This window comes from Cucurbita pepo, chromosome 8 (genome assembly GCF_057944985.1).
Source record: "Cucurbita pepo subsp. pepo isolate OVF chromosome 8, ASM5794498v1, whole genome shotgun sequence".
Lineage (NCBI taxonomy): Eukaryota > Viridiplantae > Streptophyta > Magnoliopsida > Cucurbitales > Cucurbitaceae > Cucurbita > Cucurbita pepo.
This window is the reverse complement of record NC_141805.1, coordinates 11,644,655-11,661,157: the sequence shown is the minus strand read 5'-3', so window position 1 is coordinate 11,661,157 and position 16,503 is coordinate 11,644,655. Positions and strand designations below refer to the sequence as shown.

Below are 16,503 nucleotides of genomic sequence, written 5' to 3'. Positions count from 1 at the left end.
CCGATGGCGGGAAGGGGCTGAAGGCGGGTGCAAATAACCGCCCGTTCACGCCACCCGCAAAAAAAGTTCAAAATCTCCCGCGTTTTCCATTGCCCCTTTAAATCACTTCTTCTTCCCCCCGATTTGGATCTTACGAAAATCTCCCATTCCCTTTCCCTCCGATTCCAATCGCCGATCCTCACTTTCTTTCTCCGCTTCTTCAATCTGCATCTGCAACCTCGAGCTTCTGTATCCTTTCGCGGTTCTCTTGTTTCTTCCCCTTCAACGACAATGGGGAAGCAAACCAAATCCAGAAAATCTGAGAGCGCTAGCAAGGGGACTGCCAACGTTACCCCTATGCAGGTCGCCTTCATTGTTGATAGATATCTCTCCGACAACAATTACGCCGAATCGCGCTCTGTTTTTAGAGTAGAAGCTTCATCACTCATTGCAAACTCTCCGATCCAAGAGGCACCTGTTTTTTCCTTTTTTGAGATCTGGATTTTCCCGCCATTAGTTAGTTTTTGTTTTTTCTTACCCTAGTCGTCACATGAATTTTAATTCTTTTGGTCTTCAGGCTCCGAAGAGCTTGCTGAGCTTGGAGGCTATGTTGGATGAATACATCTGTTTGAAAGAACAAAGGGTGATTCTAGATCAAGAAAGAATCTATCTAGAACAAGAGAAGATTCGCGTTCACACTCTTCTCCAGGGTATGCAGACTGTCATGAGTGCTTATAATGTCAGTGGAAGGTCCTCAGCGCCGTCGATTTCAGCTGCTCCAGATAAAGTTGCAGCTGTTAGTCAATCTGGTCCTTCTCAATCTCCTACAGGTACTGTCCTAAATCTTTCTGGATTAGATGAAACATATATTTTCTGTAATACCGAAAAATCATCAGGGCTAGACCCATCTTAAATTGGCTTACTCAATTGCCATAGTACTGAATACGGAAAATAAATGATCTCTGAACTCTGTAGGAGTAAAATCCTGCGTTTAGTCTTATACTTGCATCATCAACTTAGACTGCAATCCAGTTCTTAGTAGTAGCATGTAGTTCTTCGCTTATCCTGGAAATATGGGAGACTGGGTTTCTCCACAATTTCTCTTTGTCGTTATAAGTAAATTTCTTGCAACTTCTAGTGGATTTTGTACATAGGTGAACAGTCTGAAAATGCTAGTATTTGGCGTTAGGTCGGGTTATTGTAAGTTCAAGAGTTTTATGGAAAGGGTATTGAGATTTACTGCTCTCAGGTATCCCCGTAAGCATCAAACAACCTGTTCGTTCAGAGGTCACACCTCAGAATACAAATGGCGGGCCTCAGAGTTTCACAACTCCCGTTATTACTGGCATAGAAGCAAGTAAAAGAAAGAGCTCCAAGACTTCCACTGCTGTTCCTCCAGCTGCTAAGAGATCTCGAAATAAATTATCTTCCAGGAAATCAGCAAACAAAGGCAAGATTTCTTTATGAAATGTTTGTGGTATTATATGATTGATTGAGGCGCATCTGTTTTCAATCATATCTAATATAATTCATGTCCGTTACAGATACTGATGCACTTTCCCAATCAACTGAAGCTGCCAATGTTCAATCAAGGATTCAGCATTCTAACGAAATTCAGTCATCATCTCCTAGCTGCCCTCCCAATGAATCCGTAGTTCAAGGATCAAGTGTTGTAAAATGTTTGTTCAACCAGCCTTCATTCTCTATTCCAACTAACTCTTCTGGTCCGAAGACTCCTCCTCGTGCAAATTCCTGTCAAAGTGACAAGTCTACATCTCCACATGAGATTTCTTCTGCTGCTGATTGCAGTAACAACAATACTCCACAAGACGTTAGTCCTACTTGTTGCACTGTAATTTCATCAAAAAGGGTTACAATCAGTCCTTACAAGCAAGTAGCTTACTATTCTGTGGAGAGGAACCATAGCATTTTATCTCCCTCCCCTGTCAAGACAAACGCTAAAAGGCTTGGTAAGAGAGATCACGTGAAGGGACGGCTAGACTTTGATGTTTCAGATGTACCCATGAGTTCTGACAAGGGGATTGAAAATGAAATCTATGTAACCGAATCAGAAAAGCAGCTAGACATTTTTGACATAGATTTGCCTTGTCTAGATGTTTTTGGAGAAGATTTCTCTTTCAATGAAATGTTGGCTGATTGGGCTATGGATTGTGAAGTAACTGGTTGTTCATCCGTCCCAACCTTGGGTGCTTCAACAGACACTCTTTCTGGGTAATTCTTCGCTCACCACGCTGCAATTTCCACTCGCTACTTTCTAGCTCTTATTCTGATAATTTGTTCAATGTTTTTCTCTCCCAGTTCTCATGAATCAATGGACTGTTACATGGAGACTAATCAGATGATGTCAGAATATTCATCTACGGTGACACAGATTTTATCTGGAAAAGAGACAAACACAGAAGGTAATGCAGTTCATCTTCTAAACCTCTTGAAGTTCCATTGAGCAATGTGCAGGTTTATGAGCAAATTTTACTAATGCAGGCATAGATTCATTAACTGCTGTGAAGTCCACAACAAAATGCGTAACAATTTTAAGCCCAGGTAAAAACTCATTTGCAACTTTTGCTCGCTCATTGTATGGTGATAATTAAATTGTGCATAGTTAAATCTTTGTCCTTTGATACTTGCAGCCAAAAAATTATAGCTACCCAGGTTTGTGATCAAGATAATTATGCTGCTTCTTCAAGAAACTGAAGCTGACAAGAAACTTACTCTTAACCCAAGGAAATAATCATATTTTCAGTTCAACAACAAGTTGTTTGGTAAGTTTAAATTACCATTCATCTGTAGCCATTCAAGTCAAAATTTTTGATCAATCCCCTCCTCACTAGTCATTCTTTTTCCCTCTCTGATGCTGGAAATATTGAAGCAATGATTTGTATATGCAAGATTAGATTTTGACATATGAGTTGTAAATTTCTAGATGGAATCTTCCGTAACATTTTAGTAGACGCAATATGTATCTTAGGACATTTCTTTTCTTTAGTATCTCCCCGATTGAATGTCAAGATAAGACATTGCTATCGGGATTCCCCATTCTAAAGAAGTATTAATGTTGAAGGTTACTGGGAGAGAAATCTCACGTCCGTAAATTAAGGAGTTGATTATGAATTTATAAGTATCTCCATTCGTATCCGGTATTTTAGAGAAATCAAAAGCAAGTTATATCATATTACGGTATAAGGTCGTGATTCCTAAAAGCTTCCCCATCTACGACGTGACATAGGCTAACAACCCCTTTGTTTGTAAGGACAGATTAGTGGCTCAAAACCCATTCGTTTGTAATATTAAATAATAATACCAGGAATGCAAATTGCCCTTACTGGCTGCCCATCATCCAATTTCCAAGTCAACTATCCTTTTTGTTTATAGCTTTAAGTTGGAAGTCTAAGCCTTATTTCCTTTAAAATATTAAACCTAATTAATGGTTTAATATTTTAATTCCACAAGTTAAATGAATCTAAATCATATACAATTAAATTTTAAATTTAATTTTTCGATTTTTCAAGACTTAAATTCAATATTTTCTATATCATATCTTATAAATTATATATTATTTAAAACTAATAATAATATCAAATACGTGACATTAATCGATGAAATCATAATTAGATCCAAACGTCTTTACTTAATAAAATATTATTTATATATAAATGGATTGTTGAAAAATTGAGCATGGAAATGAATGTCATTCTCATGCTTTCTTTATACCAATTATTTGATGCCCTTTTTCATTTTTCGTAATCTAACACTTTGTTTCCATTTTAATGCAAGAACGATTTAAATTAAAATTTGATTATACTATAAGTTAATTGATTACGACAATTAAACCAACAAAATATATTATTATTGAAAGTATATTAGACGGTAACGCTATTTATTTCTATAAAAGAATAAACAAAGTTATTAAATATTCTCAACAATATTATTATTAAGTATTTGTTATTTATGAGCATAACTTTAATCATAAGGAATGAAAATTCCCTTTTAAAGTTCAATCCCTTCTCCACAATTATTAAATTAAAATAATAATAATAATAATAATAATAATGGTTAACAAATATATTCCTTGAAAAATTTGGTGCTATGTTGAATTTAAATTGCAAGAAAATGTTTTAGCGTTAAATTTCAATTACATTTAAAGTCAAAATAGTTGGAAAAAAAAATACGTTGGTTTTAGTATTTTGTATAGCAAAGTCTAGTTTGTAGGTTTAAGAAAAAGCTTATATTTATTATAAACAACTTATAATTTTTATTTAAAAATAAATCAATAAATAGAAGTCAAACTAAACCTCTCACGACTTGTATAAAAAGTATCATATTATTGTGGAGGTTCGTATCAGACTATTGTGAGGTCATTATTTATAACATGGAGCCCTCTTCGCCCTCCACCTAAGCTGCATAGGAAAGGTCCAAAGCTAATCACAGAGAACAGTGATGTTTCATAGGGTCTTTCTGTCCAGGTGCCCACATCTTCACATACATGTCTATTTCATCGAGTCTCTCTCAGAGACAGTGCCTAGATCGTTACATCTTTCGTGCGGGTCGAAACTTATCCGACAAGAAATTTCGCTACCTTATGAAAAGAAAAGAATATGAAACTGAAATCCCACACACAAGAAGCTTCTTCAATAGGAAAGGAAAGAGGTGGCGACTTGGTACATGCCCAAAATACACGGCTCTGTTAGGCGTCAACAAACAAACTTGAGTTCCAAAACGTGTCCTTTTAATGTAGGCTTAAGAGTGCAGCAGCTGCAGCCGAAGCTCCGTTGAGAAGCCGGCAAGGGTGTCTGAATTGGGTCTCTATTTATAGGCTTTATATTGTTGGATTGCAAGAACAAGAGCCTCAATCTCTCCCCTTTTCTCTCAACTTCTCTTCATATATTAATCCACAAACACCTCTTCCATCTCTAATCCACCACCAATTTCCTCTCCTTTCTTTCAATTCCTCGCCCCATTTCTTCTTACCCATAAAACAGCTTCCCATGGCTATCTCCAACAAATTGCCTTACCTTCTCTTCCTCTCCTCTCTTTTCGTCTCTGCCGCGCTTGGTACGTAGCCATCTAACCCACTTCCTATATGGGTTTGGTTTGGTTTGGTTTGGTTTGACGATGCTTGTTGTGGTGCAGGGGAGCTTGTTTGCGAGGAATTGTCGGTGGATGTGTGCGCATTCTCAATTGCTTCATCGGGGAAGAGATGTTTGTTGGAGACGGCAGAGACGAAAGATGGGAAGATTGAATATCAATGCAGAACGTCTGAGGTGATAGTGGAATGGATGGCGGAGTTCATAGAGACGGATATATGCATCAAGGCTTGTGGGGTGGATCGGAACTCTGTCGGAATTGCCTCCGATGCACTCCTCGAGCCACACTTCACGGCCAAGCTTTGCTCCCCTGCCTGCTACCAGAAATGCCCCAACATTGTTGACCTTTACTTCAACATGGCCGCAGGAGAGGGTAACCCATAACCCAAAATTCCCAATCTCTTAACTTCACAGCGAAATTCCCAATCTAATTGCCTATTCAATTCATGTCATTGCAGGAGTGTTCTTGCCCGACCTTTGCATCAAACAACGCACAAACCCCCATCGTGCCATGGCAGAGCTGCTGAGCTCTGGTGCTGCTGCTGCTGCTGCTGGCGGTCCAGTGTCATCGGAGAATACCCCTGGATTCTTCCCGACAGCTGATGCCCCAGCTCCGATGTGAAGACGAGGTTGATTTATTGTTTGGTTGGTGATTGATTGATTGATTGTATCTTCATTGTGATTTAGAAAATAGTAACGAATGGGTGTGAGGAAAAAGATGGGTGATTTTCTTTGGATTTCACATTTACTTTCCATACCATTATATTGTATACCTCTTTTTCCTTTGTTCTGCTTTTCAATATTCCCATACACACACTTAGTTTTACTCTATATTTCTCCTTAATAAAACCATTATTATTACTTTATTGTCTTTTCCTTCTAAGTTTTAAAACGGGTATACGAGACAGAGGTTTCCAGGCACTTATAAAAAGGTTTCCAGGCACTTATAAAAAGGTTTCCAGGCACTTATAAAAAGGTTTCCAGGCACTTATAAAAAGGTTTCCAGGCACTTATAAAAATATGTTTCTTTCCTCTCTCTCTCTAACCGCTATAAAAACATGTTTCGTTCCTCTATCTCTAACCGCTATGAGATCTCACAATCCACCCCTTGAGAGTGTACGACTCGGTTAGAATTGGGTTTTTTTAAAAGTGTTCTAGAGAAGGAGTCAAGCCTAGACTAAGAGGGCTCCATAGGTCTCAGGAAAGGTTAGAGGGCTCCATAGGTCTTAGGAAAGCTTATATTGTGTACCTTGTTCTAGAGGATGATCGTTGAGGATTATCAGGAGAGGAGTACTTAATTGAGGGGAAGATCATGAGTTTATGAGTAAAGAATATATTTCTATTGATACGAGACATTTTGTGGAAATCAAAAGTAAAATAATGAGCGTTTATGTTCTAGACAATATATGTATTATTTATTAAAGTATTTAATTACGTCGTCGTCAGATACATGATTTCTAACAAAACAAATATGCGTCATTTATTAAAGTATTTAAATTACATTAAAAAATGATTTTCAAGAATTTATTTCTCGTCAAACAAGTTAAAAGCTGTATTTTGTAGAAATTAATCGGTCGTTCTTGATTGATTCTGTATTAATGGTCAAGGTCAACTACATTTTTAAGAGTTTGACCAAATCAAAGTCCACGTGTCTGGACTTTTGACCGGTTCCCAATTGATTCAACTTGCGCGTTATATAATTGAGCTTATGGAATTGGGCCGGGCCCATACAATCTACAAGTTGCATAATTGGGCCATCATATGGGCTTAATTAAATTGGGCAGGCCCAATGCAAAATAAAGGGACCAGGACTTCATAGGTGATATAATAATTTCCATCTAAAATGAGAAAACCCCACACTATATTGAAATAATTAGTCAGCCAACAAAATAATAATAATAATAATTATTATTATTTCGTTATTGAAGATTAGGTTAGCGACAAATTATGTAAAAGCATAACATAATAATTATTTAATCTTGAAAAAATTATTAAATGTACTTGCCTTATTAATAAATTTTCGAAATATGTGAAATATATTTATATTAATTTTTAAAAATGAGAAAAAAATAATAATTCGGTTATTAGTGGGGTCCACAGTGGGTCAACTTCTTTGTTCTACAACAATTGACAACCCAATATGCAATAAGAATAGAATAATCGCTCCTTATTCCAAGGGAAAAGGGTAAAAATAATTAATAATTAATAATAAAAAATTAATAAAATTGTCTAGACGTCGCGTGCACACGACGTTTGAAAATGTGGACCACCTTTCTTTTGGGCCTTGCGGAATAAGCGGCCCACCTAATTCTCTGTATACTATTTTTCTCCTTAAATTCCAAATTTTCTATTTGTCATTATTAAAATTTTAATAATAACGTAGATCTCAAAATTTTAATTTAATTTCTAATTAATCTCTAACAATAAAATAATAGTTTAAAATTGAAATGTTATCCAACAATATTCTTTTATCGGCTTACAAGTCATACTTTTTTTTGTGACAGTGTGGCAATTGTTATCATCACTCTGCATGAGTTAAGTCAATTTAAGATCGCGTCGCCTACGATGAGACAATGTATGCTTAAGCCTCTGACTTCGTTATGAAAAGAAGATTTTAGAAAATAGGGGTAGAGAGATTTTGAAGAGTTTACAAGCAAGATTGAGAGAAAGATGGAAACAATCTTATATGACTACGGTTTAAATAACATACAAAATTTTGGGGTATGGAGAATTTGGCAACTAGTTGTATCCCCATATAGTACATTTTGAGGCGATTTATGTATGGCAAACCTAGACGTCATACAAAATTTAGATGGGAGGAGTTGACAACGGGTCATCTATACATCATGAAAGCAGTAAAGGAAAACGATAAAGTGATACAAGACAAGGGTTTTGGCATGTAATGGACGTGCAGCCATGGACAACACGTCTTAGACAAGCATGACCGTGACACACAACATTCCCATATAGTACATTTTGAAGCGATTTATGTATGGCAAACCTAGACGTCATACAAAATTTATATGGGAGGAGTTGACAACTGATCACCTATACATCATGAAAGCAGTAAAGGAAAACGATAAAGTGATACAAGACAAGGGTTTTGATATGTAACGAACGTGCAACCATGGGTAATACGTCTTAGACAAGCATGATCGTGACACACAACATTCAATGGAACGGATTGATATTGGTAGTAGGTTGTGGGATACTCATACATTCCTCATACAATAATAGTGTAGGGTTGTTCACACTTTAGACAAAATGTGAATCATAAGTTTTCTACTCCACATTTCTGTGATTGCGACACGTGGCAGAGACCCAGTCAATGATTTGATGAATGGAATCAGATAAAGAGAAGAAAAAAGAAAAAGAAAGGGTTTTGGTAAGGCCGCAAAGCAGAGAAGAATAGCCCTTGGCTTTGCCTTTGCCTTTGCCTTTGCCTTTGGCTTCGCCTTTGTCTTCGGGTTGGGTTACAAAATTAAATAAATAATAACACACAGCCTTTTTTTACTTTCCACATCGAACTTGCAGCTTCCTCGTTAAGTTATCATCCATTTTCTCAACTTTAATCATTAATATCTCTTTCCACATTAAAATTTGTAACAATTCAACCAAATTTTATAAATATAATCATTTAATCTTTGAATTTATAAACTTTAATGAAATGGGTGAGTTTGTCACTCTCTAATCCATCGCCCACCATGAACATGTTTGATGAACATGATAGCATTTGCATAACTAAGAACATAGATTCGAGTGTAATGTAATGTAATGTAATGTAGCTAAGCTATCAGATCTTCCAGAAACTTTTTCTTTTTCTTTTTCTTTTTCTTTTTCAATTTTTCAATTTTTCAATTTGTGTTGTCCCCCCACACCCCCACCTCTTTTCTTTTTCATCTCTGTAATTTCCTCTGAATTCTCTGCGCACCCATTGCACGTTTCTGTTCTTCTCTCCTTACTTCCGTTCAAGCGCCCAACATTAGCTCAGACCACTGTCTGCCGGACCATTGTTTCCGCCCTTTACCAAATCCTTTATTGTTTTATTCCAACAGAACCATGAATTCCTTTCTAACTTCCTCTTCGTTCTTTAAAGCGCTCCCAATTCTATATTGCGAGCTTTAATTAATGGAGTTGAAGGGTTGTTACCAAATCCAATACCCACTTCTTTAAATCCCCAATTTCTTCGTGAATATTGGAGGAATTAATTGGAGCCCTCGAGTGTTTTAGTTCTCTGATATGTGCGTGGGGTTTAGTAGAAGTGATTGTGTGAGAGTTTTAGCTTGTGGGTTACGAAAATGGCGCCTCCACAAGTTTCCCAGTCCGACATTGATTTGGAGCAAGGGGATCATCGGCGGTCTGTTAGTGGTAGTGAGTTGAGCGCCGATTGTAGCGTTTATTTCTCTGACGCCGATGAGGGTTCGTGTTATTCCCAGTTTTATTCCACCAACGGTGGTTCTTACGATGAGTATAGGTTTGCTTTCGTTTCTCAGCCGGGGGTTGGGGTGGTTGTTTCGGATTCCCGGCGGCTTTCATCGGCTTCGGATCGTTCCGTCGAGGTTGAAAATGAGAATGGGATTACTGAAATTAAGGTGCATTTAGGTAAGGTTGAGAGGGATTGCAGGATTTGTCATCTGGGTTTGGAGAGTAATAGCCAAGAATCTGGAATCCCAATCGAATTGGGTTGTTCTTGCAAGGATGATCTGGCTGCGGCTCACAAGCATTGTGCTGAAACCTGGTTCAAAATCAAAGGCAATAAGTGAGTTAAATCCCTGTGTTTTATAAGCAAGTTTTGATGTTTTTTGTTCATGAATTCTGATCATTCTTCACTCATATGCTATATCATGTCATGCTTCATAGTTCTTTGAGTTCATGTTTTCAGATTATGTTCTTGCTGCTGTTCTTGTGATAAGCATCTTCTGTGATATTCTGGTGAATTTGGTACTTAAACCTTACCATTTTGATGCTTGCTTAGAGGGAAAGCTTAGAGACACAAAAGGAAATAAGAGTAAAACGTAAGAAAGACGTTTATTTATCTCCAAGCAAGTTACACTGATTATTCCTTCTTCCTTCTCCCTTTTCTGATGCCTTATGAATCTCTCTTTCTCCCAAATTGTTTAGTCACTGTGAGCTCTTTCAGATCCTTACTCTCATGAACTAATATCAAAAGATATGCATTTAGGGAGAGAGGAATAAGTGTCAGCGAGGACACCGGGTCTCGAAGGAGGGTGGATTGTGAGATCCACGTAAGGGTCTAGCAAACACGTTTTAAAAACCTTGAGGGAAAGTTCAAAGAGGATAATATCTACTAGAGTTTGAGTTTTTACACAAGATGAACATAAACAACTTAGGGACGGTTCAGTCAAGTATTTTAGTGATTGTTGAAAGTGAATTGGGGGACTTGATGGTTTGGTATTTGCTGTCTTACATGATGGGTTTACACCTTGTGATTGTTGTGTGATCGTTCTTTACTTTCTGTTTGATGCTTGAAAATGGACCGAGGCATTTGCATTGTTCCTTTGGCTACTTTGTTTATTCATAATCTTCTTAAATCTTATTAGGACGTGTGAGATTTGTCATTCCGTTGCACGAAACATTCTAGGACCAAATGAAGTTGAGTCAACAGAGCAGTCTAATGAATCCAACAACGCCTCCTCAATGACTGCAGTTGCTGCATCGATCCCGTCATCAGATAGCCCAAGCTTCTGGCGTGGCCATCGGTTTCTGAACTTTCTACTTGCTTGTATGGTTTTTGCATTTGTTATATCTTGGCTCTTTCACTTCAACGTGCCCTCATAAACGCACCCGTAGTATCGAAACAGAGGGGAAATCCAGATCAAGGAACTTGCAGAATTTGCTGCTGCAAACGACCCTCCAGAGTGTCCATAAGTTCATATAGATTATCATCCTATACACATGTACCATTCCCAACATTCCCCACAAAAGTTATTTCACTGCACTTCATTCAATTCCAAGTTATAGAGAAATTTGGTGTAGTCAATCAAGAACATCCTTGATGATTGATTCTGAGTATTTCAATGAGCAGCATCATCTTTCTTTATACTTGTTTCTTCTGCTCTATTGATATCTCGTTAAAGTATTTGGTTTTTGAGCGTTGATTATGGCTCTGTGCGTTCTCAAGGTCTCATTTTCACATTCAAAATGGGTTTAGAGGCCAAATATGATGAGAGCAACAAATGGTGTGGAATTTAAGAGGGGTTTTTGTTCATGTTCTTAAATGAAGAACAGACGTTTCTGTTGTGGACCAAAATAAAAACATGTATCATTGTGTCGGGGAAGAAGATGGGACCTTCCTGCTGTCAAGTACAAACAAGAATCTGTCAGTAAAACTCGTCAAAATAAGCCGCGAAGGGCAGGCAGCCCTTTTATTGCAACTTCGATAGCTACAAATCTGTGCAACTAAAGTGGCTTTATTTGCAACTTCTTTGTTGACACTGTTCTTGTTCAAACAAACAGATGTTTCTTTCAAACTTCCCTCCACCATCTTCAATGACAATCGTAGAGGTTAAGATTCTTAATTCGAAATAGACCTACATGCATTCACATTTTTCTTCTTAAAAGACGCGTTCTTGCTCTTAAATTCAGCAAATAGACGAGCAAGAACTTATTTCAATATGACCTTGTGTTCGTATGGAGGTACGAATATAACTAGCTAGGGAGAGGCAAGTTCCTTGTGATCAAGATCAAGATGTACACATATATATAATTCTGAAACTGATTAGGACCCAGATAGAATCTGTTGCAGAGATGGACATTTACTCAGGCGGCTTTCAAGTGAAATATCATTGAAGATGACTTTTGAAGGTCTGGTCTATGTACACAACTTTTGGATGAGAATCTAATGGAGCAAGAAGATGAACAAGCAATGAGCTAAAACCAACATGACAGAGACAGAGACAGAGACACAGACACAGACACAGACACATTAGTTGACCTGGGAAATTCTCATTTCATGTGCTCCACATATGACAGTTCACAACAAGGGAAGTGAAAAATTCAAAAGAATCTAAACCAATGAACTACGTTAGGCGACATTAATGCCTTGATCAAACTAAGAGAAGAGATGAGGATCATGTTCCTCTAACTTCCTGCCTAAATGAATGCCAAATTCAGACGGCAATTTCCAGAAACAATAAACAAAGGGAATGGTAAGAAAGTGAATCTAAGAACTGCATTTCCCAATAAGATAAGATAGGATACATAATAGATTACCAGTCTTGGGAAAAGGAGCGAACCACACGCAAGGAAAGCCATTAGTCTACATTGTAACAAATAAACAACAATCCTCTCCACAAGCAGCAGCAGCAGCAGCTGTGTTGTTGTTGGTGCTAGACCCCATTTATGGTGTGGTATTAACATGGACAGCGTTCCCATCTTCAGGAATCTTGCCATTTACTTGAGTCCTCTGCCTCTGAACAAGGAACAATGCACATGTTAGATAGAGTCAGATAAAGAAGAGTGGTTTTAGAATCCCAACTCCAAAAGAGAAAACAACTATTCATCATATACCCTATCAGTGGGGTCTACAGAGTTCCCATTCAACAGCTTGTGACTTTCATCTCGGCTCTTGGTATCTCTCTCTTTGGTGCTCAATGGTAACAATGCTGCCCCATTTGTTCGATCAGGCAACTCTGCGACAGAAAACCTTGATACATGAGATTTAACTTTCTACAGATGCTTCATCAGGACATCGATAAATCGACGACAAACAAAAACTAACCTGGCAGATTCTTGTCGACGAAAAATACCACCAAATTAACAGTATACCTACAGAGAAGTGACCGGTTTGTGATAAAGAAAGTAAGATCGGAACAAGAACAAATCAGTCTTACCATGCAACCACAACGTCGACGGTGTAATGTTTGCGAGATGCTATAATCAACAAACTCTGAATCACAGCAAACAACCACGCCAAATGCTTTATAAACCTGTAGTAAGGAACAAAATTAATTGGTCTGCATGCAACATTACAAGCTATGCATAGGCGCAATATACTGATTCACATTCCAACCAAGACTGAAGGGTATTAACCATGGATAAATATACCTTTGTGTGCCATATTTCTGATAACTCCGCACAAAAACAAGAGTGAAGATCATGTGTGATGAAAAAATCAAATCACCACAGCCGTATAATACTCCCCTAACTGCATTGAACCCGAAAAGTCTTTACTCGTAAAAATGTTCAGATTCGAAGGGAAGACAAAAAGGCAGAATATGAACACTATTGACCATGAAGCAAAAGTGTGATGTGCAATAGACTATGGAGATGCTTACAATTCATCAATAGAACTTCATAGGCATTATCAGGAGGAGGCAATGTGGCAAGTCTTGAACCCTGTATAATGCAGCCAGAGTCGGTTGATTATCCCGTTCAAACAATCATTGAACAAATTTAGGAGTAAAGATTTAGGAATTATCCCTCATAGAAAGGAAAGTGAACAACACAGAAGAAAAAAGAACAATTAGTATGTGACTTGCAAAGGAAATCAAACCATATAGAACACGCTTTTTCAAGACGAATACCTCACGACAATGATAGTTTGGACCAGGCAGCTGTGTGGAATAGAATGTTAAGATACGAAGAATTTGACAAGCCTGATGAAAACAGATTGAATCAGAATTAGGGGATGCAAAAATTTGTAATGTTTTTAAAGTAAGATAACCAAATAACAAATTGGGTATGATAAATAAATGAATACTCACAACTAAAAATGCTAGAACCCTGCACCATAAAAGAACTGTATACACCTTTTTGCTCTTGAGAATAAAAGGGTGGAAAGACCACTGCAATTATTTTATTTCAAAGATTCTATTAGTACAAAATCAGAGCCGCACGTAAGAACAGAAGAATCTTCTGATGAAACCCTTAGCTCAGAGTGATGAGTATATTAAATTGTTCAAGACATCGTACTTAAACGAAGACGAACAAGAAAGGCCTATCCATCATTAACAGAATTAGGGAAATAAACAATGCTAAAACAATGTATCAGAATTTCCTTTCTGCAAATGGAGTATTTGGACTGGAAAATTGATTCCAAACTCCATTGTTTAGAGATTTCCAAGGACATTCATCACAATAGCTCAGCAAAGAGAGAAGGATTATGCAATGTTAGCAGTAGAAACTAAATAAGAATATAAAGAACATATCACTTACCGCAACAAAGGATAAAAATATGAATGTGAAAAGAGTCTCACTGAGGTAAGCTTTGTCTTGTCCTAACTCCTACATATAAAAACTCATGTACTTAAACAATTGTAAATAAGAATAATAATCGTAGTAGAAGAAAATAAGGATGGGGAAAGGTTTAGGGATGAGAAAGATCAATACTGACAGGGAGAAGGAAGAACCCGACATCCTGAAGAATTGGACCTGGCCGATGTATGTAATGAACGCCATGAGCAGCAACTCCATGTATGTACTGATGAGAAGAAAGAAGCAGAAAGATTACATAAATGAGAAGACAACAATGATAAAAATCATATCACTGAGATGACCAAAGTATTAAGATCCTAGAATTAGAATAATGTATCGGTCTTGTCACAATCGCACTTTTCTTGGCAGCGGAGTTTGCAATTGGGTCGCCTACGGCTGGACAACATATACTCAAGCCTCTAGCCCCATTTGAGAAGGAGGTTTTAGAAAACGGGGTTTGAAAGTAAAATGAGAGAAGATTTAAAAGCAACGTTACATAACTATGAGCAAAAGTCAACACAACGGCTTAAACCTAGTGCAAACATGGGTGAACAAAGTATCAGCTAATTCTACCTCCAAACATAAAAAGACATAAAAAGAAATATACCAAATACCATAAAACTTTCGGTGTTCCACAAAACAATTAGAATTATGCATAAAAGGCAACCACATATTTCAGTCATTGATTAAAAAAAGGTTGTATTTGCAAAAGAAAAATAAAGTTCAGTTGTCACCTCTGCTTTGGATTTACTCGATGTATATCAGATGGGAAACTTTATTCAACTTTAAAAAATGAGACAAGTTACGTGTTCAAACATCAGCGGTTCCAATGCTCGGTTGCATGAGAAACAAATCATGTAGATACATCAAACCATTAAATCAATTCGAATTAAGAAGGAAAGGAGTGGGTAAACCAAGCCAATATCTCCAAAAACTCGCATCCATATAAAGGATCTGGTTTCCTCCTAATTGTTTTAATCTTGATCTTAGCGAATAAGCTTTCCATGGGGAAGGAGATGAGTGGTCGAGGGCCCACAAACAAGGTGAACAACAATTTTCAAAGGAGAAGAATAAAAAGTAAAATGGCTTTATTACGAAGATTATTCATAGAAATGGATGGAAACGAATACCTGAAAGATAAGCCCACCAAGAAGGTACTTCCAATTCTCAATCAGAAGGCTGATCTCCGTACTAATCTCTGCGCAGAATCTTTTCCATAGCTTCTCACCAGGAAGAACAACGCATGAAAAAGATGAACATAGCATTTAGAAAGCAAGAACAGAGGTAGAGAGATTCACAAATTTGTATTAAGAAAACCAACCAACCAACCTTCGATGCTTCGCGACCAATGTAAAGATTCATCTTGAATGCGCGTAACAACCACTTCCATATTACTTCAAAGCCAAACTATGAAGAACAACATCGCGCACTTCAATATCTTGCCAACAATCCGTAAAACCAATCTCAACCCAGAAAAAGAAATCCCTCAAAAAATCAAATCAGACCCCCAAATTCAAACAAAATTACGGTCAAAATGGGGCAAAATCAAACCCAAATGCCGCCTCCTTAAAACCCAGATTCAAAAGGAAGATCCAGTTCAAACTGAAGCACCCCAGTCCGCAATTGCAATGGAGAATCAAAGGGGAAGCGATCAAAGAGAAATTAACCAACAACACAATACAAGGAAAAAAGAGAATCGAAAACGAAAGAGACCCTTTGGATTGTTAGTATCTGTAAGTGTTGCAGAGGGATTATTTCTCTGGAAGATGCTCAGAAATTGATCGAAGAAGAAGAAGAAGAAGAAGAAGAAGAAGAAGAAGAAGAGGGTAAAGGGAAAGGCTGCTCTGTTACTACAAAAACAAAGAATATGAAAGATTTGCCGTTTTGGGTCTGACCTCTTCCACTACTTCCATTTCTCCGCTGAACAAAATTAAATAACCCACGATCTGGGGGATCCCTCAAATTTAAAACCCAAATTTAGGGGCACTTCCACAATTCTTCTTTAATTTATTTCTTTAAAAAAAACCCCTAAATAATTATCATCATCAATAATCAAAATGGAAGCATATATCATATTCTCCCACAAAGTTCTGTCTTTTGAGAAAAGCGAGAACTTAATTGCTTTTGGTGGCACATTCAACGTGACACTATTATCTTCATCCCCCTAAGTTTGGGGTTAAATAATAATGAATTATTCCCAAAT

At 37.4% G+C, this 16,503-nt stretch overlaps 4 protein-coding genes across 4 annotated transcripts; 3 read left to right on the top strand and 1 right to left on the bottom strand.

Annotated features, from left to right (window-relative positions):
* Window positions 1–76: 76 nt before the first annotated feature.
* LOC111800513 (uncharacterized) lies at window positions 77–3,064 on the top strand. Its single transcript, XM_023684241.2, has 7 exons — window positions 77–450; window positions 557–809; window positions 1,229–1,429; window positions 1,524–2,211; window positions 2,299–2,402; window positions 2,482–2,541; window positions 2,631–3,064. Exons 1-7 carry the CDS (start codon window positions 271–273, stop codon window positions 2,642–2,644), a joined length of 1,500 nt encoding a protein of 499 aa, XP_023540009.2. The 5' UTR covers window positions 77–270; the 3' UTR covers window positions 2,645–3,064.
* A 1,758-nt stretch (window positions 3,065–4,822) lies between these two features.
* LOC111799740 (uncharacterized) lies at window positions 4,823–5,950 on the top strand. The gene is made up of 3 exons (XM_023683197.2): window positions 4,823–5,052; window positions 5,131–5,457; window positions 5,543–5,950. Exons 1-3 carry the CDS (start codon window positions 4,986–4,988, stop codon window positions 5,704–5,706), a joined length of 558 nt encoding a protein of 185 aa, XP_023538965.2. The 5' UTR covers window positions 4,823–4,985; the 3' UTR covers window positions 5,707–5,950.
* A 2,827-nt stretch (window positions 5,951–8,777) lies between these two features.
* On the top strand, window positions 8,778–11,145 carry LOC111799566 (uncharacterized). Its single transcript, XM_023682937.2, has 2 exons — window positions 8,778–9,843; window positions 10,646–11,145. Exons 1-2 carry the CDS (start codon window positions 9,383–9,385, stop codon window positions 10,881–10,883), a joined length of 699 nt encoding a protein of 232 aa, XP_023538705.2. The 5' UTR covers window positions 8,778–9,382; the 3' UTR covers window positions 10,884–11,145.
* Window positions 11,146–12,251: 1,106 nt separating this feature from the next.
* LOC111801060 (phosphatidylinositol:ceramide inositolphosphotransferase 1) lies at window positions 12,252–16,292 on the bottom strand. The gene is made up of 13 exons (XM_023685025.2): window positions 16,196–16,292; window positions 15,630–15,707; window positions 15,431–15,520; window positions 14,440–14,526; window positions 14,262–14,330; window positions 13,811–13,891; window positions 13,631–13,702; window positions 13,382–13,442; window positions 13,152–13,251; window positions 12,938–13,033; window positions 12,826–12,872; window positions 12,615–12,736; window positions 12,252–12,516 (listed from the first exon to the last, which is right to left on the bottom strand). Exons 1-13 carry the CDS (start codon window positions 16,211–16,213, stop codon window positions 12,445–12,447), a joined length of 993 nt encoding a protein of 330 aa, XP_023540793.1. The 5' UTR covers window positions 16,214–16,292; the 3' UTR covers window positions 12,252–12,444.
* Window positions 16,293–16,503: the final 211 nt, after the last annotated feature.

Excerpts from the sequence above, each read along its gene's own strand:
- LOC111800513 (XM_023684241.2), top strand. The coding sequence starts at position 271 with ATGGGGAAGCAAACCAAATCCAGAAAATCTGAGAGCGCTAGCAAGGGG. Across the intron at positions 810-1,228 it reads TCCTTCTCAATCTCCTACAG|GTATCCCCGTAAGCATCAAA; the intron begins GTACTGTCCTAA and ends TACTGCTCTCAG. Across the intron at positions 1,430-1,523 it reads CAGGAAATCAGCAAACAAAG|ATACTGATGCACTTTCCCAA; the intron begins GCAAGATTTCTT and ends TGTCCGTTACAG.
- LOC111799740 (XM_023683197.2), top strand. The coding sequence starts at position 4,986 with ATGGCTATCTCCAACAAATTGCCTTACCTTCTCTTCCTCTCCTCTCTT. Across the intron at positions 5,053-5,130 it reads TTTCGTCTCTGCCGCGCTTG|GGGAGCTTGTTTGCGAGGAA; the intron begins GTACGTAGCCAT and ends GTTGTGGTGCAG. Across the intron at positions 5,458-5,542 it reads CAACATGGCCGCAGGAGAGG|GAGTGTTCTTGCCCGACCTT; the intron begins GTAACCCATAAC and ends ATGTCATTGCAG.
- LOC111799566 (XM_023682937.2), top strand. The coding sequence starts at position 9,383 with ATGGCGCCTCCACAAGTTTCCCAGTCCGACATTGATTTGGAGCAAGGG. Across the intron at positions 9,844-10,645 it reads TTCAAAATCAAAGGCAATAA|GACGTGTGAGATTTGTCATT; the intron begins GTGAGTTAAATC and ends AAATCTTATTAG.
- LOC111801060 (XM_023685025.2), bottom strand. Across the intron at positions 12,873-12,937 it reads GTCGACGTTGTGGTTGCATG|GTATACTGTTAATTTGGTGG; the intron begins GTAAGACTGATT and ends ACTTCTCTGTAG. Across the intron at positions 12,737-12,825 it reads CGTCGACAAGAATCTGCCAG|AGTTGCCTGATCGAACAAAT; the intron begins GTTAGTTTTTGT and ends TTTCTGTCGCAG.